Source organism: Callorhinchus milii, unplaced genomic scaffold (genome assembly GCF_018977255.1).
Source record: "Callorhinchus milii isolate IMCB2004 unplaced genomic scaffold, IMCB_Cmil_1.0 Scaffold1, whole genome shotgun sequence".
NCBI lineage: Eukaryota > Metazoa > Chordata > Chondrichthyes > Chimaeriformes > Callorhinchidae > Callorhinchus > Callorhinchus milii.
The window spans coordinates 26612912-26638169 of NW_024704742.1; the positions used below are offsets into that span (position 1 = coordinate 26612912).

Genomic DNA, 25258 nt, shown 5'->3' on the forward strand with positions numbered 1-25258 from the left:
GACACACAGCGATTCCCAGATCAGAAACAACTGTGCAATACTGTTAAGCAGCAGCAGCAGCATTGTGAAAGAACTAGTGGTGACATTCAGCCACCAGCACACAAAGTATTTAACTCCCAGCACTGAAAATGAAAAATATACATTTTACCATTCAGCAGGCATGATGAGGACAACATTTAACAACTATCACTATCTGACAAGTACTGAGTATTGCAATGGTTTAGCCCATCTTTCTCTTGTTGATTGTAAAGATCCTATGTGGAGCAATCTCAACCTAATTCCAAGAGCATGAGCCCACGGTATATAACGTACTAGGTGTCAGCCTGGCTCAATTAATAATAATAATAATCTTTGCGTTTGAGGTAGCGCTTTTCACATCTTCTTGACGTCTCAAAGCGCTTCACAGAATATACTGTAAAGAGGATTCACTGTATATTTGTGGGCGAAATGCAGCAGCCAAATTGCATACAGCAGTGTCCCACAAACATCCGTGGATTGAAGTGACCAATTTATTATTGTCTTTTTTTTCTTGAGGGATTATTATTAGGCGTGTGGAGTAAGGAAACTTGCCAAAGGTATCGCCCTGCCAGGAATTGAACCCAGGTCTCTCGCTTGAGAGGCGAGTGCTCTTACCACTGAGCTACAGGACTCCACTTGGTAGCACTCTCGCCCCCGAGGCAGAAGGTTGCGTGTTCAAGATCAGGACTTGGAACCCATACTGGCTATGCTGACACTCCAATGTTTTGCTGCGGGTCAGAGATGAGACATTAAACTGAGGTCCCATTTATCTGTCCAGGTGGACATTGAAGATCCTCAGGCACTATGCAAAAATCCCCCAAATAAAAAATGTCACTTACTGCATGGCTGTTTGTGGGACATTGCTGCACGAAAATTGGTTGCCATATTCACCCACAAAATACACACAGTCAATCTACTTTACAGAATATCCTATGAAGTGCTTTGAGATGTCTCAACAATGTGATAAGGCTCTATATCAAATTCAAATCTTAAAGGCTACGATTAGGTGAAATTTCAAGCCTTTGGGACGTAGAGTGAGAGAGTCAGACACATCTGGGTACCTACAGGATTCCACATTTTGAAACACTGCTACAAAAAACTCCGCCAATCAGACCCCGTGATATTAATTTGTTAGCATAGCTTGGTTTTGGTGTGGGAGGGGAAGGGAGTGAGCAATTGTGCTGAAGCAGACATCCGATCAGTAGTAATGACAACTCTTAACAACCCAAACTACTCCCTTATTATAGTTTCTTCTGTCCAAAGATTTCTCTCAAAGTTTTTTTAAAGTATTACAAGCTGGCGGTTCATTCTTCTCCTGGCCGTGACAAATTATTTTACAACATGATGACCGTTACAAAATGTGGTCTGCATGCATCAGCAGAACCATGTAACAGATCAATTCGCCTCTGGAGGAAATAATGCACAGCATACCATGCTAACAGTTTTCTTGAACTTGAAACACATCAGTTTGAAAAGAGGTGACGGGAGTAGCTTTCATCCTTAGCATGCAGAAAACAAGAGAGGACAGGGCAGCATTGTAAAGGCGACAGTACAATGCCACTGTTCTTTCAGAAGCAGCCAAGACGCACGAACCATGAATACTAGAGTTAGGAATGAAGTTCAATGAGATTTTTCTTCCGATAAAGAACTGGAATGTGTTAGTACAACACAATACTACAACAACAATAACTTACATTTAGATAGCATCCTTCATACGAGGCAGCGTCTCAAAGTGTTTAGCAGTAGCGGAGCTTGATTCCGAGCCAGCTAGAGAGGTACTGAAGATATTTTGATCCTGTATTTATTTCAGAATGCCAAAGACTGTAAGAATTCCTGGAGATACCCTGTGTACGTGTGCTTGTGTGGATGTAGGAGGGGAGGGGGAATATCAGATTTTTGCTTTTCTAAAATGTCATATTTGTAATCTAAAATAAATCTGTTGCTGGTGTCATATCACTCAACCATGCAGTGAAGTCATCGGTGGTGTGAAGTTTGATCATGTAAAACATCTCATAGAGAAGGAAGCAATAGAAAATGTTAGGACATTACATTTTGCTGTTAAACCTAAGTCATTAATGCACTGCAGAGTGTGTTACATTAACTAAAGGCATTCAGGTTAATGTTCAACTCCTGGAAAAACTGATGCTCAAAATTAACTGGATCATGCAACCCTTGCACACCAATCTTAACGCTAGCTCTACAACTCCTTATCCACAGAAAAAAATTATAATTATAATAATGCTTGGATTTCATAACACGCTTTATCTTGCTGAATCGTCTCAAGGTGTTTCTGTGAAGTGTAGTAACTGTGCATTTTGCAGGTTAATGCAGCAGCCAATTTGCTTACAACAGTATCCTACAGAAAATCAGGAGGTGAATAATCAATGTAACTGGAGGATTGTTGGCCAGTACACTGGAAGAAAGCCCCTCCTCTTATTGATTTCAGAAACAATTACATTTCAAAGACTATATTTTTTGGAGTGAAAAATATAGAAGATTCTAAATGGCAGCTCCTTCCAGCAACCACAATGTGTCTAAACAATCAGTGGGAACTATTCTCCAGAAGTCGAACATGTTGGAGTTCCCATGAGGTCAGTAGAATGGACTTCCGTTACTAGAATTAATCACAATTTGAGACTCAAGGTACTTTGTGGAAAATCCATTCAATGAATGTGGCATTGTCTTTAATGTAAAGGGATGGAGAAAAGGCATGGGAAATGAGATTAAAACATCTGCCATATGATATATTAACGGAAAAGGCTTTATGGGCTGACCTTCTCCTGTTCCTATAAAAGACTACTGTATATGCCATTGACAGAGGACAAAGTTAGGTCAAGCATTGTGTCCATTAACACCTGGCCTAGCAGTATCTGCAGTAATTCAGCTTGACCTGCATATTCCAAGGTGGAGATGAAATACAATTGACAAGGTTATATCTGAGGAGTTCAAACAGGATTGGTGCCAATGTGTACCTATACAATTGGCCAACTACCAAATCTACAATAACATGAAAGATCACGGGTACCATAGTAAACCAGCTTGAACAGGCTTGGAAGCAAAATGACAACACAAAAATTTTCATCCCTGATCTATCGAACATTACTGAAGGAAAAATAATGGCATTTATATGTTGTAAGTAATCAATGTAGGGAATTATATTATCTTTTCTGACCATAGATGGAAAAGGAAAGCATCATCTAGAGCAGGATTGCTTCAGTCAAAAGAAAAGATGTTTAGAATTATCAACTCTCCTGCCACCGAATTACTAAGTAATAATGGGGTAGAAATTCCACCTAGGTCTAAATTTACCCTACATAATAATCCTTACATCCAATATAGCAAGTTTCACATCAGGAGGACATCTCAAAGTGTTTCATAGTATTTGCTATAGTGTGTGATGACTGTATATTTTGTGGATGAACATGGTAGACAATTTGTGCCCAGAGATCTCCCGCAAACATGAAACAAATATTAATTTTATTATTATACTTGGTGACTGTTGGCCAGGACACCAAGAATACTTCCCTTTTGTTTCCCAATAGTGCCATGAGATTTCTGACGTCCACTTGAACAGGCAGACGGACTTTCGCTTAACATCTCATTTGAAGAGTGATATCTCTGACAATGTAGCATATCCCCAGCATTGCATTGGAGTAGCAGCCTAGACTATATAAGTTCAAAGTCACAACATGGGGTTTGAACCCACAACCTTCTGACTCAAGATGCAAGTGGTACCAACCGGGACTTCAGAGTTTGGCAAATTCTTAAATGCAACCTTAATTCTAAAGCCAGATATCTGTAAGTTGTTTTCAAGACAGTTTCTTAAAGCACAATGCAGTGTACAGAAAAATTAACAGGGAATGTAATAGTTATTGGAGTTTCACGTCCAAGCCTGATCTCAAATTAATAATACAGAAAAGCTGGTCAATGATATGGGTTGGGCTCTACTGCTCGAGCGCTGAGAATTCATCATGGGGACTCATCAATACATCCATTTTTATAATAATCCTTGCATTTGATATGTCATGTCGTCTAGACGTCTCAAAGTGCTTCACAGAATATACCCTAAAGTGAATTGACTGTATATTTTGTGGCCACAACGCTGCAGACAATTGCGCATAGCAGTATCCCACAAACAGTCGTGGATTGAAGTGACCAATTTATTATTATTATTATTATTTTGAAGGAATTATTACCCCTGGAAAAGCAATCCGCAATCGACTAACAACTGGGTTCTAGATAAACAGTAAGGAAACTTGTCCAACATTTCGCTCTGCCGGGAATCAAACCCAGGTCTCTTGCTTGCTCTAACCCCTGAGCTACAAGTCTCTACGATCTTTATCATTTTGTACACTCTTGTTACAGCGGCTGAGGGCGGAATTCAAGATTATTCTCATTTGAATCTTGAATCCAATAACTGCAGTACCAAACTGAGAACAAATCATTACTGCACTTGCTCTTTGTAAATTTTCATTACCCATCTATTACTGAACAGTGACCGATTCCTCGGTCTTAGGAAATGCATGGCTGACTTTCCATTTGAAGATACAGAACAAGATCCCAAGATTGGAGTGGATGAAATAAGCCCTTCAGCCCATCCAATCTCATCCTTCCAGCTTCCGTTTCCCCTGTCTCTCTCCCCAAACCCCACCACCCACCCCCATTCGTTGAGACGTCTCAAAGAGCTTCAGAGGATACACTGTAAAGTGGATTGACCGTGTGTTTTGTGGGTGAAAGCCCGAAGTAAGGATACTAAACAAAGACAATCCCAACTCTTCACAGAGTTCTTTTATTTAGCTGTTATGATTAGCTGCACTATTCAGCAGGATACCCAAGGCACCTTATGCTGAAGCAGTAGACAAACAGTAATGATGGATTATCACTTTAAGCAAGGCCGATAAAAGACCAGGGTTCAGTTTCTGATATTAAATATTCAGTGTGTTTTTTTTAAAACCTGTTTATGAAATCCATACCGCACATGAAAAAATGCCTGCAAAATACATACAGACACACCACTTTACAGTATATCCTGTGAAGCATTTTATGACATCTCAATGACGTGGTAAGGTGCTATATCAAATGCAAGGAATCTTATTATTATTATTATATGAATAAAAAAAAGCTTCCATTCAAAAGCTTCACACAGAAGATAAAAGCGCCTAATCACATATAGGAGTAAAATAGGAAGAAAATACAAAATAAATCAATTCCATTCTACAATGCAGAATCAAACAATATTGCACTGCAGAGAATCGTAAACAGGATTTTTTTGTCTCTGCTGCCAGTAAGTTCACCATTTCCAAAAACTGTTCATCCGATTATTGCTTGTAAACCGAGACACCCTCTCAAACACGTTACTCAAATCTATGTCCATGTTCAACCTTTATTGCTACAATCAGAGTCAAAGTCACACAACAGTTCCTCAATGCTTCATTAAGTGCAGATGAAACAGGATGCACATTCCCATTACCTGAGAGTAAAGCAAGTGAGCTCTTTGTGTGATCTTGAAGGTGGAGGAAAACTATGTATGATATGGAAATGCATGCAGTAGGGGGAGGGGGGGGCGAGGAGGGAAGGAAGCTATATCCTTATTTATTTTTAAGCAAATACAAAAGCGAAACCAGATTGAGTTTTACAATACAATGGACATTTAAACAGCAGGAGGACGTCTCAAAATGCTCTACACTGCTTGCTGGGCATGGGAGCCAAAGGGGGTGGCAGGGGAAAGATGACCAGAAGTGGGATCAAACATTTATGTCTTGAGGCCGGCTATGAATGGAGTGAGGGAGGGAACAAGTGGGGGGGATTCAGAGATGGAATTCCAGACAGCGAGGGCCCAGTAGCTGAAAGCTCGTCTGCCGAAAGTGGGCTGGACAGGGTAGGAGACATGACACAGCAGTGTTCGCTGAGTGAAAGGAGCGGCCAGGTCAGTAGGGTTGTAGGAAGTCACAGAGGTACGGTGAAAATATCGTAAGTGAGTACATCTTGTACAGCAACAAGCAACATAACCTGCTAATCAACCATCATTATCTTTTGGATATATTTCTGCACAGATTTTTATTCGCACAAAACATTGAAGTTTCATCTTAAATGGCACCAAAAGATGTTTAAATATCTGTACGGTAAATATTTGTACATTTGTTTAATCGAAAAACACCCCCCAGATTGTGGTGGAAATAATAATGTATTAAATAGTCATTAATGTTGGAATAATTTTGCCAGTTATTCCCCCCTCCCTGTGTTGAAGGAAAAGATATTGCACTTTCTCTCCCCCCAAAAATTCCAATGCAATGTACGTGTAAACAGAATCTTTTGCTCGGTTATCTGGCTTGCAAATATATGGCAGAGAAATCAATGTATAGGCTCCATCTCCCCCCCACGGTTTACTAGCAGACTGACCCAATTGTGGACGTTTTTTATTGAATAAGTCTCAGGAGGGATATATTGAAGTTTTTGGACTATAACAGCATTTTTGATTACAACACTATCATTATCATTAAATTCCTGATAACGCAACGTGGGTTAACTTGTCACTACCACAAAAGTCATCATGCTGCTAATATATACATTTTTCTATTTATTTACACTTATGCCTAACTCGTCATTCCAGATAATTCATCACTGAGCCCTCTTCCCTTGGAGCAACAAGTTATCAGGAGTTTACTGTATATCCTGGGATTGCATTTACTGGGAAAATGGTCCATGCTGTTGCCTCCTACAGATGCAACAAATGCAACATTTATACTGCATCGAGTGCGGCACACTTCGGAACAGGATTCTAAGATTCTGCAGGGATTGCAAAAAGAGTAGGGAATTGGGATCAGGTTAGTTAGTGGTGGAGCTGGCACCACCCTAGGCATTAATGGGCCAAATGATCTCTTCCAAAGCTACATTTTACATTACAATTTACATTTATACAACACCTTTCTTGTCGCAAGGCCATTTCTAAGCTCTCAACACCGCTTCTGGGCAACAGAGCTGTGGGAGGATACGAAAGGGAGTGGACTAGAAAGATGACCGAAAGTGCGATCAAAGAGATGGGTCTTGAGAAGGATCTTGAACGAGGTGAGGGAAGGAGTGATTTTTTCTGCATTTGGAGCATTGGGTGGAGTGGAAAAAACAAAGAATAGACATAGAATTTTTTCCACAAAATACACAAGAAACATTCAGAACAAACAAAAAAATACCCTTTGACAACCTAAATCTTCACAAATGATTGTGTGCAAGTCAAATCAGTGGTCAAGCTGTGCACTTTAACAGTCATTTCTCTATTTGGGGACATTTGTGGTGAGGTTGTGGGAATACAGCTGTGTCCCATATCTATGCATCTCGATATTTTCTTTCTCTCTCATGACACACACTATGAAGAACATGCAGTAAAAGGTGTTCATTAACTAGGTTTCTGCTGCAGCTTGTCCCGACCTGGCCACTGGGAGGTGTACAAGATCAGACCAGAGCTTTGATCCCCACTACACCCCATCCCACCACCACCTCTTGTGGACAATGCCTCCACTTCTGTCCTTCCCTTAATGATTGAGTTCAGAAATCCTGCGCTGTGTGTGTGTGTGTGTGTGTGTGCAGGGAGGGGGTGGAAATCAAAGGTCTAAACCAGTGAAAAGCAAATCAAGGCACAGCACAACAGCACATTCTGTAGACCTCATTCTGAAAAGATATTTGGCCAACATTGAAGATCGTTTTCTTAAATGCTTCAGTATTATGCAAGTTACCAGTATAGAAAATACTGTGAGCTCCCCCTGAGGCACAAGTCATTTTTTTTCCCCCACATTGCCCGTGACTTAGTGTGTTGCCAACCAAGCTCTGTGTAATAAATGTCACGTGCCAACTTGCTACTGTCCGTAGATTTCATTGTCCGATTATCTAGTTCTCTGCCCTGTGGCAGAAACAGGCATGTATGAACCTCAAACTCACGTCTTAAGAGGAACAGGTATTGCAAATAAGCGATTTTAGGCAATTTTACTGTGGATAACCGAGACCATGCAATTGCCGTCTTTCTCAGCAGGATTTTCTCTATACGGAATCCTCCTAAAATTCCCAATCAATAGCAGTCGGGGACCAGATCGCGTTGAGTGCCGTTGCTGTTGTGCTGTGCCACGTAATTCCTGTGACCGGAAGGAGTCCCTGTTCGTGTGACACGAATTCAACGAATCCCATTTAAGAAACACCACACATCAGATCTCGCACATGTTAATTTTTATTTTGGCAACAAAAAAATGACCATATATGTTGGTTGAACCAAACGATTTGAACTGACATTCCTTGAAAGAAGTATAGCTCAGCTGCATGACTGCTGCTAATACCACACAGTACTCGTATGCCTGCCTACTAGCGTATATACCTGCTGAGGGAGGTGGGGGGGGAAGGGGGGAAAGAAGAGAGAAATTTGCTGACTCATTACTTCATTTCTAACCTTGATGAGCTATGCACGGCATGACTTATACAGCTCACACTGCAATTCCGCAGGATTTCACCGAGTACGTCAGAAACACCACAATTACTGACAGCAGCTAAGGTTGGGAGGGGAGGTTTAAAAAGGCAGAGAAATAGAAAACAGACGCTACCTTCTGTCACATAGTTATGGTCTCGGAGAAAGCTGTTGTTGATTTTTCGTGTATCAATGTCCTCGCCCATTGACAGCAGGGTTATTTGGCATGCCGATCCGCAGTGGACTAAAAGAAGCAGGAGAGGTCGTCACGACAGCAGCATCCATACTGCCAGTGCTCAGCAGAGGTGGAAGGCGGCGAGGGGTGTGGAGCACAGCATAATGTGGCTTAGTGATGCAGCACAGCNTTTTTACAAAAGAGAGAGGGAAATGAAGAGAGACAGAAAGAGAAACAAACACAACGGCTCCCACCAAAGTGACAATGTCCAAAAAGAGAGAAGGCTGGGGCGGATGGGGGGGGGGGGGGTGGCGAATAATCAAAGCAAGAGGTGGCCCTTTTGTAGAACAGCCTTTCACTGGATGACTTATCCTGCAGTAAAAAAAGAGCAAATCAATCTTTCACTCAGGAACTCCTCAAACAAACCCCCGTGCAGAATCTACTCTCGAGTGCTGCTGCAGAATCTCAACGGATGCTGAGAAAGTGGCACGTCTGGGTAGCACTCACTTAGAATAAGTGCACTGCTGCATTGGCTGCCTGTAGAGACTCAGTAAAACACGGGTGCTGTGTGACTGCTGCTGCCGCTGCTGTCATATGTGCATGCTGCATCAGGACAGGCCCCTCCCAGACATCCTGTCAGCATCCAACCACGTTAGTCCGCATTTCTGGAGATGAAATATGGCACTGCAGGTGATTAAAAGGGGGAGGGAAAAAAAACACAGCTACCACCTTATTTACTGGAATCCTTTGGTACAAAACTCTTCCGTGTTGGTGGGTGGATGAAAAGAAGCCAAAAGCAGGCGATCATTGGAAAATCATGAATAAATCAATTCCCTTTTAGAGGAAAGAGAGGAGAGAGAGAGAGACAGTACAATTGGCATGGCGCTCTGGTTCATCAGTTATTAGCCCGAGTGTGTGAAACGTGTAAAAGCATTGAAACCAGCAGCTCTGCTATTAAATTGTACTGAGGTTTTGTCAGCAGATTCTGCCTGGAGCAATCAGTTTACTTGTTCTGCACTGTGTTCCCCATGTGCCTTTCAAATGAGGACCAAAATGACTTATATACAAAAAAAAATGCAAACCTAACCTGCGTGGACAGTGCCAAGTTTCACTGCCGGTTAATGCCACTTTCCGCGGGTTGCCAAAAGCATTTACATCAAAGCCATTAAAAGAAAATGGTCCATTACTGCAGCAACTTTCGCCTTCTTCAGTTAACTGGAATTTTACTGCAGTAATCATTCATCTATTTACGGTTGCAGCCCCACACTTAAAATCAGCATGATTGCATAGTGTACCACTGGTTGGATTATTCTGAATTTTATTAAATTCACACTGATTCATCTGGCTCGAAGATGATGGGGCTACAATTTTAGGACGCATACAATTGTGAAAAATGCATTTGGCACAATCATTACACATTATTTTCCATCCAGATATCTTTCAGCACCTCACACACTGAACATGTGTCCCTTTTGCACATCAGGCCCACTGGTGCCACTTCACACAGTGGAAAGATTATTTTTCTGCCTAACCTTTACCTTTGTAACTTGGTCATTCAATCCACCACTGTTTGTGGGACACTGCTGTGCGTTACTGGCTGCCATGTTTCTCCCACAAAATCTACAGTCAATTCACTTTACAGTAAAGAGCTTTTGAGACGTCTCGAAGACGTGACAAGGCTCTATATCAAATGCAAGGATTATTATTATTATTATTACATTATGTTTTGGTGAATTTATGTTCTCATTCATGCAGGTTTGCAGGTTATTGCACAACAGCTTTACTGGATTTCACAAATCAAATAAAAAAAATCCCAGAGCCAGAAGTCACATAGAGTATGTTACATAAAAGCTGCAGGTCAGGAAATACAGGCCCACCCTGCACTGGGGTTTGTCCATAAACTCTGACCTTGTGGTATAAAGAAAGTTTAAAAAAACACTGGTCAGCACTTTCGGGGACATTAGGTCACCACTGACATCATTTATGTTGTAAAGTGACATCAGCTGCACTTCCTATGCAGAGTGCAGGAAATGCCGCTGGCGTCACTTCCTTTAATAACGCTCATGGAAAGCGAGTCAATCAACGCCAGAAGTTTCAGATCCAGAATCTCAGTTCCACAATGTGCCTGAGCCATAAGCAGATCTACGCTAAACTGGAGTAAGATACATAAGGGTTGCCCTGCAGTATTTGACAGGTTTCTAAGAAAAAAGCAAGACCTAGCATCTAACAAAAACTTGTGCAAACTTCTTATCCCGCGCTACAGTCTGTTATACAATAAGGCGAATTCCTTTCTTTGAAAATTCTTGGATCTTTTTAAAAATTAGTTTTGCTTTCATTTGGGAAAGGTTTGGCTAGCCAAGAATAAAGCGCATGGTTGTGGAGACAAGATGATTCTTCCAAAGGTATCACTGAAATCAGGTGAGTGGTTACCTGGGACGCTACCCCACATGAATGGCACTATATAATAATAATAATAATCCTTGCATTTGATATAGCGCTTTTCACGTCGGGAGGATAAATCAATTTGTTGTTGTTGTTGTGCGAATCTTGATCAGCTTATCAAATAATCTCCCCACCCCCCCATGCCCTCAGACAAGTTACGTCTTTGAAATTGAAACTATCCAAACCATTGATTATTAAACTAAACTATTTACTACTGAAGTTATCCAAACTGCATTATTATTATTATTATAATAATCCTTGCATTTTATAATGTTCTTTATCACGTTGTCAAGATGTTTCAAAGCACTTCACTAAATATACTGTCAAGTGTAGTGAGTGTGTATTTTGTAAGCGAACATTGCAGCCAAATAAAATTAATGACTAATTGGGATTGTTTGGCAATGACACAGAAAAATTATTCTTCAGTCTGTCCAGTTCAATTATGTGGAGCCAATTTATTCCATTTTTGGCTAACTTATTCATTCCTTATTATAATATGATCATGATATATATATATAATATACACACACACATGCACACACAATGCAATGGAACATGATCACATTAAACAACAATGCTTCAAATGAATCAACAGGATAATAATAAAGGGAAATAATTGGCAACGCTTGTTGGAAAAGGAAAGAGGCTGACCACTGGATTGAGAACAAGACAGAAGGATTTCAAAAAAGAGAGATTAGGGGAACCAAGAGATAGCTGAAAAGGGAAATAACAACAGATGCAAGACAGAACATCAAAATAATCTTGAAATATTCTAACAGTAAGAGAGTAGTCAGGAGAAAAGTTAAACCCTAAGAGATCTATACGATGAAAAACAGGGTAAACAGGAGAAGGTATACGCATAATACATTTTAACTTTTTTCTTAAAACTGGGGAGGCAACTGGGGAGGGCATTAAAAAAAAACTTTCTGGCCCACTTCCACCACATATTGTCTTTAACTGATAGGCTCAAGGGGCTGAAGTCCCCCAAAATAGGCCCCATGGAATTATGAACTGTATCTCAAAGATACTTAGAAAGATGAGTGATGGGTTCTATGAGGCACTCAATGTCAGGAATCACAAATGATAAGGTCCAGCGGGATGGAAGCAAACAAATGTGGTTCTACAATCAATGTTGAGGCCAGAGGGCTGTAAGGTGCCCAGGAGGTGGAGGAAGTGCTGTTCTTAGAGCTTGCATTGTGCTTCGTTCGAACAGCATAGGAGGCTGTGGACAGAGAGGTCGCAGTTGGGAGTGGGAAGGAGAATTAAAATGGCAAGTGACTGGAAGCTCAGGTTTGCACTTATGGGCGGAACAGAGGTATTCAGCAAAGCGATCAGCCAATCTGCGTTTGGTCTACCCGATGTAGAGGAGACCACAGCGTGTGCAGTGAATACAGTAAACTGTAATCACACACAGTATACTGGCCTCAACATTGATTTCAACCACTTCAGACCCTAACCACAGCTCCCACCCTCTCTCAGCCTTGCCTCCCGCCACCCATCTTCCCACACTTCTATAGCCATTAACACATCCTCTGGTTCTTATATGCATCTGTTCGCTCTATAATCCCCCTATTGCCTTTTGTCTTGCACTATCAACACCTCTAATCTCATCATCTTCTGTCCTCCATCTAAAAATGTTTCCTTTGTCTTTCGTTCCCCGCCCCCTTCTCTGCTTGCCCTGATAATCTGCTCCCTTCCAACATCCCCTAGTTCTGACGAAAGGTTATAGATCTCAAATCTTTTCCTCATTTTCCTCTCTCCATAGATGCTGCCTGATCAGCTGTGTTTTCCCAGCGACTTCTGTGTTTATACTAAATCTCCAGCATCTACAGTACTTTGCCTTTTTCTACTTGTGAGGGATTTGGCTTCCAGGGTTAACAGGAGCTAACCGAGAAGAATCCTTGTCCCCAGTGATTAGTCCTCCCTTCCTTCCAAGACAGGTTGCCTGGTCTGTCAACAGTGCCTTTGTAGAACAAAAGGAAAATAAATGAAATGAACTATCCCAGTTAGACTGGGCACAATTTGGGAATAGATTGGCAGATTGGCTGACAGCCATCAGTAAGTGGCACAGGCGTGCACAAAAGAAGCCAACAAGAGGGAGAAATCAAAGAGACTAAATTAATACAAGAGGAAATGAAAAAGAGAGATGGAGTGATCTATATTCTGTGATTTTAATAGAACTGAGCAAAAGACATTTACGACATTGAAGAAAGCCGCAGAACACGATTCACAGACAACATAACATATCCATATATAGTCAATTCTAAACATGCATTCATTCTTTTAAAATTCTCTTCGAGCATCGATGGGAATTCTATCTGGGAAGGGAGGGGGAAGGTAAGCAAGGTTTCCTTGAGGCTGAGTTGGATCCAAGATGATATGCTTGGCAACAAAATGTCAGAATCGAGTCAACCCACTGCAGCAGTCTTGGTGGTACTCCAGGCACTGCTGACAGACCAGGTAACCTGATTTGGAAGGGCAGACTAATCACTGGGGGCAAGGATTCTTCTCAGTCAACTCCTGTTAACTCTGGAAGCCAAATAACAAGTAGGGTGTCCTTGGCTGGACAGGTAGATGAATGCTTACCAGGCAGTGCTCTCAATGACAAGGTATACAATCTTAGCTGGTGAAACTCCAGGAGTACCACAACACAACTGCTAATATATCTACTTAGTGTGGGTTCTTGACAACCTGAGCCAAATACTTTCTGGAACTAAGTAAGCAAGGTGCATCTGTGCAGGAAGAGAGGCAATTCTATTCTAGACAAAGGGAAATTTCCATGTGTAGGTTGCATACATTTGTGAAACTCAGTCTGGTTTGGATACTCTTGAGCACAGTGATGGGTTTCCTCATGTGTCAGACATCCAGTTGACCAAAACAAAATTATTAGGAATATGTTTCCACAACAGAGAAACATGCAAAACTGCATTCTCCATATTGCTACAATTACACAGAGGATGTTGTACCCAACTTAGAAGACCCTTTCATGTTTACACTGCTCCTGGCTATCCTTCCCATTGCTTATCAGAAGACCAGTTCCAAATTAGTCCCATGGCTTTCATTGTAAATCTTGGGTAGACACAGTGGTTGCGACAATTATTCTCTCCATTGAAATATCTTCAAAAACAATACATGGAGAAGGCAATGCCCTTCGGGTTGCTGCTCATGCCGCCAGACACCCAGAATGATTTCAGACTGAAAGCCTTCTTTGTGACTTTTAGCCCTGAAATGTAAATTCAACTTCAGGACAAAGGTACAAATAGAATGAAAGGATTGGGATATGTTCCATATTCAAGAAAGGCCTATGGGCAAATCCGACTCCTCAGCCCTTGACATCCACCTGTCTATTAGGCATCCCCTAGGTGAAAAAGATTCATCACCCTGCCTAGCTCAGATATGGGGAAAACCAAGCGCAAATAAGGTTTACAACTGGAGAGGTGCGAGGTGAACTCCCTGGTGAAGTGGCATTTGTTATACACAGCTTTGAGGATGTCCACTCTTTTGATAATAAATACAATTAGGTGGTTTTGACTTGCTCGACCACGCATCATCTGCTGTATCTACGAGTATGGTTTATTTAGCAGGATAAAGGTGAAGGTTGTTTCAAATAACTTTGAAGACCTAGTTTCCTCTGTTGTGGCTCGTACAATACAATCAAAGTGCACAAACAGATACACTTGGCTGCTAGTCCCTCAAATTTACCTGCATATTCATAATGCAAACATTAAAATAAAACTTGCTGACTTGTGCATATCTATTATTAACTCAACCTTTTCATTCCAACATAGTCTGCAAAAGAATAAATCATTATTGATCAGTTACGCCTTGAGTACTCCTCACCCAGTGCAGCTTTCAAACTTTCTGCATATTCTCATATATAGAATCTGATGGGAAGCAGTGGGGCAGGGAGGGAGGAAAGGAGAAGAGAATTAAATATCAGTCTCTTCTAGTCCAAGGGGTAAATACAACACAATTTGCATTTATATAGCAGCTTTCACGTTGGGAGGATGTCTCAAAGCGTATGAAAAATGTGATGCTACACCAGGCCATACATATAAGGAAGTTACAAATTTCAAAACTTGACTAATGGCTTCTAGGATATTGCTGGCACAACTTAATTGCTGTGTTTGCTGACGTAACAACATTCATTTTTTTTCTAATTGATCTCCTTCTGAAAGCTCTTCTACAGGTTTATTTAGTGGGAAAAACGCTATGTAAATGTAAGCTGTTTTTATACATTAGCTAAGGAAATGTTGGGAGAGCTAACGATGGCCTCTAGACATGGCAGGTCTAGGAATATTTAAAATAAGACAGGTTCCCAATGACTCCTGTGAGTGATCTCTGATGGAATGTACACATGTAGATTCAGCACATAACTAGGTGTAGCTATGAACGTATTCTTATCTGGAAGATTGTTGGCTAGGACACCAGAGAAAGAGAAACTCCCTTCTCTTTTCAACTAGGGCCATGAGATATTTTTGCACAACAGCAAACTTCAGTTTAACGTGTGATCCGAAATACAACACTTTTGACAATTCTGAACTCCCTCTGCACAGCATTGAAGTGTCAGCCTGGGCGATGAGCTCAAAGTCACGATATGGGGCTGAATCCCACAACCTTCTGACTTCATATGCTGGAGTTCCAGCAATTGAGTTAGGCTGACATTTACTCTTTTCAACAAAGTACACACAACTTTATTATGGAGCCCAGCTATGAAATGGATTCATAGTCCAATATATTCTGTCTCTTCCTGCCAAACATTGTTAATTCTTGAAGGAGCTGGGATGAAATATTTTAATTCAGCAGTTCTTCCAGATAGCTGAAGACCTAATTCTTTGACAAGACAACACCTATTAATAACCGTACAAATGCTGACCAGAAGCCTTACCAGGAAGCTACAGTCGTCCAAATGGCCTTTGTACACAAGCCAGTGCAAAAGCCAGGGTTTGATGGCTGGATGCCATCAACCACCTTCCAAAAACACTTATTTCTTAATTTTCAACAGATACATTTTCTGGTCCATTGAGAAACAGTAACACTTTGGAAACATTTACCCACAAGCAATACACACACACACACGCTCAATGTAAACCTTCTTTGCATCGTAGGAAAATTCCAAAATGTGACATTACAGTAGCCGGTCTGGAACTATGTGCAATCTTCTGCGTGGAACTATTCAACCATAGAAGCCCTCGAGGTAACAGCTGTCTGTGAGTCTGGCTTCACTATCTCAGGATCAACTGCAGTGAGAATTATATTATTCGAACATTTACAAGTCCACGTTACACCTCCCCCCTGCCCCGCTAATAAAATATATAGAATTCTGTTTTGGGGAAATACAGTAATTTAATGAGCACAGATTCCTACTGTGAGCAAGTGTCATTAAATTTAAGCTATTTTAGCAATATCAAGTTTATTTATTTAAAAAATAATAATTCTTGCATTTGATCTAGCGCCTTATCATATCATTGAGATGTGTAAAGTGCTTCACAAAATATACCATAAAGTGAATTTACTGTATATTTTATGGGTGAAATGTGGCAGCTAATTGCACATAGCAGTGTATCACAAACAGCTGCTGATTGTGTGACCAAGTTTTTATTATTTATTTATTTTGAAGGGATTATTTCCCCCAGAAAAGCGCCAGCAGTGACCTAAATACCTGTAGGTGCCTTTTTAAAAAAAAGCAGAAGAAGCTAGCCAGTAAGTGCTGGAAGCCAAGTGTAATACGATGCCAAGTCTACAGCATGCCCGCATGTATATGCACAAAGCTACAGTACCTTGTAATGGGGTTACCTGGTCATTAGGTTACCTTTTACATAAAATAAACATCTAAGCAAGTGCTTTAAGAATGGAATTGATTAGAAATGAAGTAAATGTTACAAGTGGCAGGCCATCCTCTGATGGATCCCACCCAGGTAAATCTCAGCCAGTGATTTCAATCCAAATCTGTGATACGATTCACACTGATTTAACCAGTTCATTATTGAGATACTATTTGGAACAGTGAACACAATATATATGTTTAAACCGCACACTTACAGTATAATTTTCCTTTTTATCCACAAATATAGTCAATCCACTTTACAACATACTCTGTGAAATTTTGAGATGTCCAGCGCCTTGGGTCGTCTTCCCGAAGTGAAAGGCGCAATACAAATGCAATTTATTGTTGCTGCCGTTTCAATACCGTGATAAGGCGCTACTTCAAATGCAAGGAGTATGATTGTAATCTATGAGAATACACCACAACATTCAGGAAATATTGTGTTGAAAATTAATTCCAAGTTTGTCCCAGAAAAGGCATCAACCTCATTGTAAGTATGGTTTCCATAGACATCCATATTTATATTATAGAAACAATCCCATGTGGAAAGAGTCCATTAGTTTATATACCAGAAAATTGAATGTACCCAGGTGCTGAAATGAAAGTAGCTATGAATATTTGCTTGTGCCCCGTATGGTAATGATAAAGCTTCAGCTTCTATCAGACTTCGTTGACAAATTCCTCAGGCATCACTTCAGTCAGAGCATACATGGGTATATTAATTAACAAGGTAATGCTGCAGACACATTGATGACTAATGATTGTTACGATGCTTTGCCACCATTTAATGGTCAGGTCACTGGATCACGATTTTTTTCATAGGTTTCACCCTCAGTCTATAAAGGTAGTATTTTAGTGTATAAGTGCATTTGCTGTTTTGTGTGTCAAGTTAAAAAAAACATTTCAACTAACGGAAACTGAAGAAGTGAAGCATTTTCCTGAGGCGACTTTAGCTCTAATAGCTTTTACAAATTAAGAGCAGAACTAGAAAACGAGGACTCAGCAGATGTTACAGAAATTACACCTTAGGAAGGAGGCTATTTGGCCCAAGAGTCTAAACCGTTGTTATCTCACCCACTGTTACTGAATACTAGAATAATCCTATGTCCACATGGGCAGATATCCAAATGGTGTTGGCAAGTACATGGAGTGATAATGGCATTTGCCCAACAATCGTCTATGATGTCTCAGAGTTTTCCCCCATGCAGCTCCTCAATTGATCCTCAGAATATAACACCACCTGTTCCTGCTGTCACATTCATATCCATATTATTGGGATATTCCAGAGCCCCTCTATGGTCTGAAACTGGTCTGTTAGCACAATAGCTCATGGTGTTGGTGCTGGGAACTGAATGTTTTTAGTCACTTTGGGTGAAGAGGAGAATAGGATGCAAGAGCAACATTGGAGGCATTCTGAGCCATCACCATGGGGGGAAACAGGTGTAGATTCTGCCAATTATTTTTTGCCAATTAATTAAACCCCAGGTTTGAAACCATTCTCATGTAACAATGCTCAAGGGGGATGTATAGATTTCAACCCTGAGGTGATGTCTGAACCCTCTACTTAGTAAAACAACAGTTTTACATTGACAGTGGTGTCTGAGAGGGACGAATCTATAAAATCGATAAAAATATCGATAAAAATCGATACGGCAAATATTCAACAAAGTTCAGATTCAACCTTGGTACAAGTTCTTTTTTTTAAAAAAAAGTTTCATGATCATATAACTTTTTTTAATAAAGTTATATGACCATGAAACACTGAGCTGTTTACACTCATTCACGAATTATAGGTCAATATGCACTGGTTCGTTATCTAGCCTCAGTTAACATGAATGGTGCTGTATCAGCCTGGGCACCAAGGGCACTAAGAAATAAATGCAGATATAGGAGTGGGAATTGGTGGTAGAGTGTACTGATATACAGATCTTTCATTTGTGGAACCAGGGTTCCACTACAATTCAGCTGTCATGAGATGAGATGCTGGCTGTAAGGGTCCCACACATAAATAATGGCTCCACGTATAACAAATAGGGTTCTTCATTTTGCTCATAAGGCAGATATGCAGCATACAAATGCCATGAGTTGGGAAAAGCTGCCAAGTGCACTATAAGAGGCAAGGAGGATGGGTGGCATGGGAGATGGAAACATTACTAATAAGGGAAATTGGTGCTATAGAGAACAGAAAGTTTTACTCACTAGACCAGGTTATGTTTGACCTAAAGTCCTGGCTGTTGACACTGGCTGCTCAAATGAATCAAAACATTTATTCTCAGCACCAACACAAATCATGAGGAACACAAAGATTGCTCATTGTTTTTTTTCCAAAAAGTGATACCATTGAGATAAATATACAGTAATTTTATGCTCTTATGGGGACAAATATACAGTCAATTCACTTTACAGTGTGTTCTGTGAAGCGCTTTGGGACATCCTCCCGACGTGAAAAGCACTATATCAAATGCAAGGATTATTATTATTATTATTATAATATTGATGTGAAGTTGTATCTACATCTAGCTTAGTCCCAGTGCAATACTAAAGGTGTTGAGTGTAACATTCACTGAAATTATATTCCCCAATTCATTGGTTTTGGAGAAGCATGATAATGGTCCTTTGCCGCTGGATTGCAGGCTCCCAGGTACTCCATCAGTCTTCTGCCCTTCACCTTCCAAAGTATGATTTCGAGTGCAACACACATTACTAGTTTAGTTCTCAGCTAGTGTGTAAATTAATGATATCCTTTCCTGGAGGTGTGACTGGAGTGATCACAGCTACACATAACTGTAATACATCAGTTTTGTCATCTAATTTCTCAAAGAATCCCAAAGATGTGGGAAGATTGTGATTGTGAAGAATGTGAAACAGTAGATTGTGGTGTATCCGCATGACTACTTATCCACATTGGGTTCTGCTTTGGAAATGAACTCGAGGCTGTCATAATATAAAAAAAATCTAGTTGGGGACATGCATACAAGGTTGCATGGTTCATAATTTAGCCATGCCGGCATTAGCCAACAATGTAAAGTTAAGCATTTATTTAGCACTTTGTTAGAGGTACAGTGTAAAGGTAAGAGATAGTGTAAATAATAATAATCCTTGCATTTGATAAATGTAGGAGACAGTGAAAGTCAGAGAGTGATGAAGGAATTCAGAGAGAGAAAGCGAGTAAGGGGAGGGAGTGAGATTGAGAGAGAAGGGTTGGCACAGTGTGATATTACAATAACTGTATAATTCCTAATGGAACAAATGTTTGATTTGTATTATAGCCTATTTGTATTCAGATATCGATCTGGCTTAATTGGTAGCACTCTTGCTTCCAAGTCTGAAGGTTGGTGGTTCAAGCCCAAGTCGACCTTGAGCTCAAGGTTGACACTCCAGTGCAACACTGGGTGAGCATTACATTACGATTTTACATTAAGATTTTGTTTCGTCTCATCTGCCATCGTTCAGATGAGACATGAAACCGAGATCCTGTCTGTCTGTTCAGGTGGACGTTTGAGCTCGTTTGACATTAATCTAAAAGAGGAGGAAGTTTCTCCCGCTGTCCAGGTCAACAATCATCCAGATAAATTGGTCATTCATTTCATGGTGGTTTGTGGGACATTTGTGTGTGCAAATCAACCAACGCGTTAACCTATAAAAACTACACTTCATCCAGTGAAGCGCTGAGACTTTAGTGAACATAATAAGGGCTTTACTAAATACAAGATTGCTATTAGAATATGTATTATTGTTTTGCATGATGACACTTTATCCTCACTGGTTGCGTATCTACACTGGGGAACACTGGAAATCCAAAATATTTTGAAACTCAAGCATGTATATCTGACATCCATGAAAATCCATCATCATGCATACCTCACCCCTCATGCTGCTGAAACACTGGTCCACGCCTTTATCACCTCAAGGCTGGACTATGGGAACTCTCTCCTCGCCGGCCTTCCCGGCACCTCCCTCCACAAGCTTCAGGTCATTCAGAACTCTGCAGCTCATGTACTGTCCCGCACCAGGCTTCGCGACCACATCACTCCCACCCTCGCTCGCCTCCACTGGCTCCCCATCCCCCAGAGGATCGAATTCAAGATCCTCATCCTCACCTACAAGGCCATTCAAGGCCTTGCTCCCTTCTACCTCTCTGACCTACTATCCCCCTACTTACCTGCCCGTACCCTCCGTTTCTCTGGCTCCGGTCTACTCCACATCCCCCACCCCAACCGCCCTACCATAATAATAATAATCCTTGCATTTGATATAGCGCTTTTCACGTTGGGAGGACGTCCCAAAGCACTTCACAGAACACACTGTAAAGTGACTTGACTGTATATTTGTGGGCGAACGCGGCAGCCAATTGCGCACAGCAATGTCCCACAAACAGTCGTAGATTGAAAATGACCAATTTATTATTGTTTTTGGTTTTGGAGGGATTATTATTAGGCGTGTGGAGTAAGGAAACTTGCCCAAGGTTTCGCCCTCTGCCTGGAATTGAACTCAGGTCTCTCACTTGCAAAGCGAGTGCTCTAACCACTGAGCTGCAGGACTCCACCATCGTTGGCCGGGCCTTCAACCTCTCAGCCCCTAGGCTCTGGAACTCCACCCCAGTGCCTTTGCCTTGCTTCCTCCCTTTCCTCCTTCAAGGCTGGTCTCAAGACTTTTCTCTTCGACCGTGCCTTCAGCTCCCCTCTCGCCTCTCTACCCCCTACTCACTCCCTTCCTTCCCTCCCCTCACCCTGACCATTTCCCCCCTGCTCGGGTCCTGACCCAACTGTCCAGCGCCTTGGGACGTCCTCCTGAAAGGCGCTCTATAAATGAAATCCTGTTGTTGTTGTTGTTAAGCATATCAAAACCAATCTGAATGGAAACTTCTCTTTGTCTTGAATCGAATGTGCACTCTCTCCCTAGATGGAAGCACGTGACCAACCTAATCCCAGAAAGTATAAGCTAATGTTGGCAAAAGTCAATGCTTGAGGACCCCAGAGTTGTGCATTGGTGGGAGGGGCAGTGCTGTCATTTAATCAGCTAAAATCAATGAGCTTTCTGCTACTTTAAGTGCTCTGAGACACTCTCCCATGTGAAGGGCACTGTTGTTGTTAGTTGTCTATCTCGAGCCCCTCTACCTGTAAAGGACTTTAGATTACTGGGTGAAAAGGAGCCAAGTGAGAAGAATCCCCGTCTCCAATACGTAGTCTGCCCTTCAAGTGGCAATCTTGAAGGTTGGTCGGTCATCAACAATCCTGCAGACCTGCCTGATTTGTGAACTGGACTACCACATTGACAACTCCTTAATGAAGACGATCAAGATTAAAAACCATAGCTCATTTAATTAAGTGACACACAAATCAAGCTGTACATCATAAGCATCCCTTCCAAACCAAACTTTGTTTTTAATCCCTTTGCTGGATACTTGCTATTTCAGCTCTACAAAGACAGCAAAAAACCACTTGGTTGATAGACTGCTTTCTGATATCAATAAGCAGCCCGAAGGAACAACTGAAGATCGACCTCCTTCTTGCTCCTGGACTCCAATCCAAAGGCATCAGGAAATGTTACTATTTGGAACTGTCAAATCCTGCTGTGTTGTTGCTCATAAACCGTAGCGAATCCAACCTGCTAGCAACATTCAGAGACCATTCCTTTCCTCGGCAATTTGAGCAAGCATGGCAAACCAGAGTAGAGATTTTTAAAAATTCTCTGAGCTGGTAAGGAATTCTTTTCAAAAAACTACCCAAGGGAGAATTAATTGCATCAAATCTGCAACCCTCTGCTCTTCTAAAATGATGTTCAAATTAAGACTTTTCCCAGATGTCAATTTTTTTTCTTCTAAAATATCTTGTTCCAAAGGAAAATTCTAAAATCTTTAATCATCTAACTACTGATGGTCATAGAAGCAGACACAGGTCATGCAACATTCATCTGTTAAATGCTCATCTTGTTTGCATTTTCTGAATTAATTGTCATTTCTTTGCACTGCATTTGCCTTTATGGCGGCGACTTGGAGCAGGGATTCTTTCCACTCAGCTCCAGTTAACCCTGCAAGGCCCAACAGGTAGGATAGTTCCAGCTGGACAAGCAGTGGGAAAGTTTGCCAGACAGTGCTCTCAAGATCAAACTATGCGGTTTTAGCAGGTTACACTCTAGCAAAACCCCAACACTCATTTTGGGATCCCAAGCCTTGGATCTTGCTAACTTGCACTTAATATTCTGAAATTGTTAAGCAGGCTGCACGAAAGAGCGTGCATTCTGTTTGAAATATAGTAAAATTTGCATGTGTAGGTGGCCTACATATGTGAAACTCAGTTAATTTTGGATACTCTTAAGCGTGATGATGAGTTTCCCCATATGTCCGACACCCGGCTGACCAAGAAAAAAAAGCTATTAAGTCATTAAAGAGATTACAGATGAAAATAAAAGGTGCACTTATAAATTAGTGTGCCTCAGCTATAAACAAGATAAAATGGGTCTCTTAAATTATTGTAATGTCTTTCAATTCATCTCCAGTTAGCACATTGATTTTTCACCTTCATCTGTTGCCTGTGGGCAGTGTCCCATTGCAACTTCAATATAGTGGCAGATCAAAAAAAATCAATCAAGGTCATTTTCAAGTTGAATTAAAAATAAGTGAAAGCTGAGTTCTACAACGTTCCCTGATCAACAAAGCACAAGTGAGACAAGCCAAAGCAGAGGTGCACTTATAAATTTACAAAATGTTTAAAACAGTGGCTCAGCATCAATTTACTTAGCCGTCTTTCGATTTGTTCTAAAACAAAATGAACCCATAAAATCCAATGCTAATTGTAGTGAAGGGGCGAAAAAGTGATCATTCATAATAATAATTCACGCATTTGGTATAAGGCCTTATCACGTCACCAAGATATCTCAAACCCTTTTACAGGATTTACTGTAAAGTGGATTAACTGTATATTTTGTGGGCAAAACGCAGCAGCCAATTTACACTCAGCAATGTCCCACAAACAGCCAAGGAGCGAGTAACCAATTTTATTTGGGGGATTGTTGACCAGGACACCGGTCTCTTTGTTTTGATGAGGTGTAGTAAATAGTCAAATCTAATAAACAGTGCAATGGGATCTTTAATGTTCACCTAAATAAATAGACTTATCAGGTCTTTGAGACGTCTCAAAGTACTTCACGGAATATACCGTAAATTGAATTGACTGTATATTTTGTGGGCGAAACACGGCAGCCAATTGCACCTCAATTTATACTGCAATTTACAGTAAGCCCTGTGAAGCACTTTTGAGACGTCCTCCTATCATGAAAATCACTATATCAATTGCAGGAATTATCTGGATGTGGAATGCAGCCAATGCTTTGGTGAATATAGCAATAGATGTTGATCAGGGCCAAGAAAGAAATGCAAATAAAACAAAAGGAAAACTACAGGGTAAGGAAAGCTTTTGGAAGATAAGCTTAAATATTTACCCTAATGCAATGGTTAGTCAAATTAGAGTAGGAAACTTAAATTAGGAAAATAGACAGTTGCATCACAGAAGCAGAATAGGAGCTTCAGATAAGGACAGGAGACCAATGAAGTTTGGTCAGCTTTTCTGCCCCCACCCTCTGGAACTCCAGCTTGGTGTCCCTCCACCTTATCCCCTTCCATTGCCTCCTTCAAGCCACATTTCCTCTTTGATTGTATTTTCGGCCATCCTCCACCCTTCTTGATTCCAACCCCCAGCTCAGGTGCAAACCCTTAACTGTCCAGTGCCTTTGGGATGTCCTTTTGATTTGAAGGGTATATATATATATATAAATATATATTTATATAAATAAATATATATATATACAATTTGCTGTTGTTGAGCAGACGAATCGTGCTGTGGATAAATAATGATGCAAGAGTAGCTGAAAGAGTAAAAATAGGAGTGGCTACATCAGCAACAACTTCAACAACAACTTGAATTTGTTGCATTTATACATCACCCTTCATGTAGGATAACATCTAGCTTAACCAGTGGAAACAGCAGACAAAGTAGGTAGAAATTCATCAGAAGGACAGCAACTAATAAATATCAACTGCTATCAATCATCAGCTCTAGGTGAGCGGATAGATAGAAAGCTGTTCAGGCAAATACGCAAAAAGGCAGGTAATCATACTGTGATATTCACAAGGGATTTCTATGTCCCAGAATGAAATAGGCAGAAGACAGATCATCGGAATGGAAGGATAACTGTACAGTTTCACAGAAGTAATTAATGTGAAGCTGAGCACAGGAGCCAATGTTACATTGCATTTAATATTTATTAAATCCATCAGAACTGGTTGGAAACCTGAAAATAGGTAAAGACTTGGTTTCAGGAATCTTTGGCAGTTGAATTCGATATAACAATGAAA

General features: G+C 40.8%; 1 protein-coding gene and 1 non-coding gene across 3 annotated transcripts in view; both read right to left on the minus strand.

Annotated features, from left to right (window-relative positions):
- The window catches only part of LOC103181323 (serine/threonine-protein phosphatase 2A 55 kDa regulatory subunit B gamma isoform), a 193569-nt gene that overhangs the window by 119662 nt on the left and 48649 nt on the right, over positions 1 to 25258 (minus strand). The window contains exon 1 of one of the 2 annotated variants that reach the window (XM_007897730.2): positions 8598 to 8850. The exons of the other annotated variant lie outside the window; for it this stretch is intronic. Coding sequence (XP_007895921.1) covers positions 8598 to 8667 — 70 coding nt within the window. The 5' untranslated portion in view covers positions 8668 to 8850. Of the gene's footprint in view, positions 1 to 8597; positions 8851 to 25258 lie in introns of those variants that run through there. 2 annotated transcript variants of the gene reach the window in all.
- Positions 579 to 650, minus strand: trnae-cuc. Its single transcript has one exon. It is a non-coding gene; the product is annotated as a tRNA-Glu (tRNA).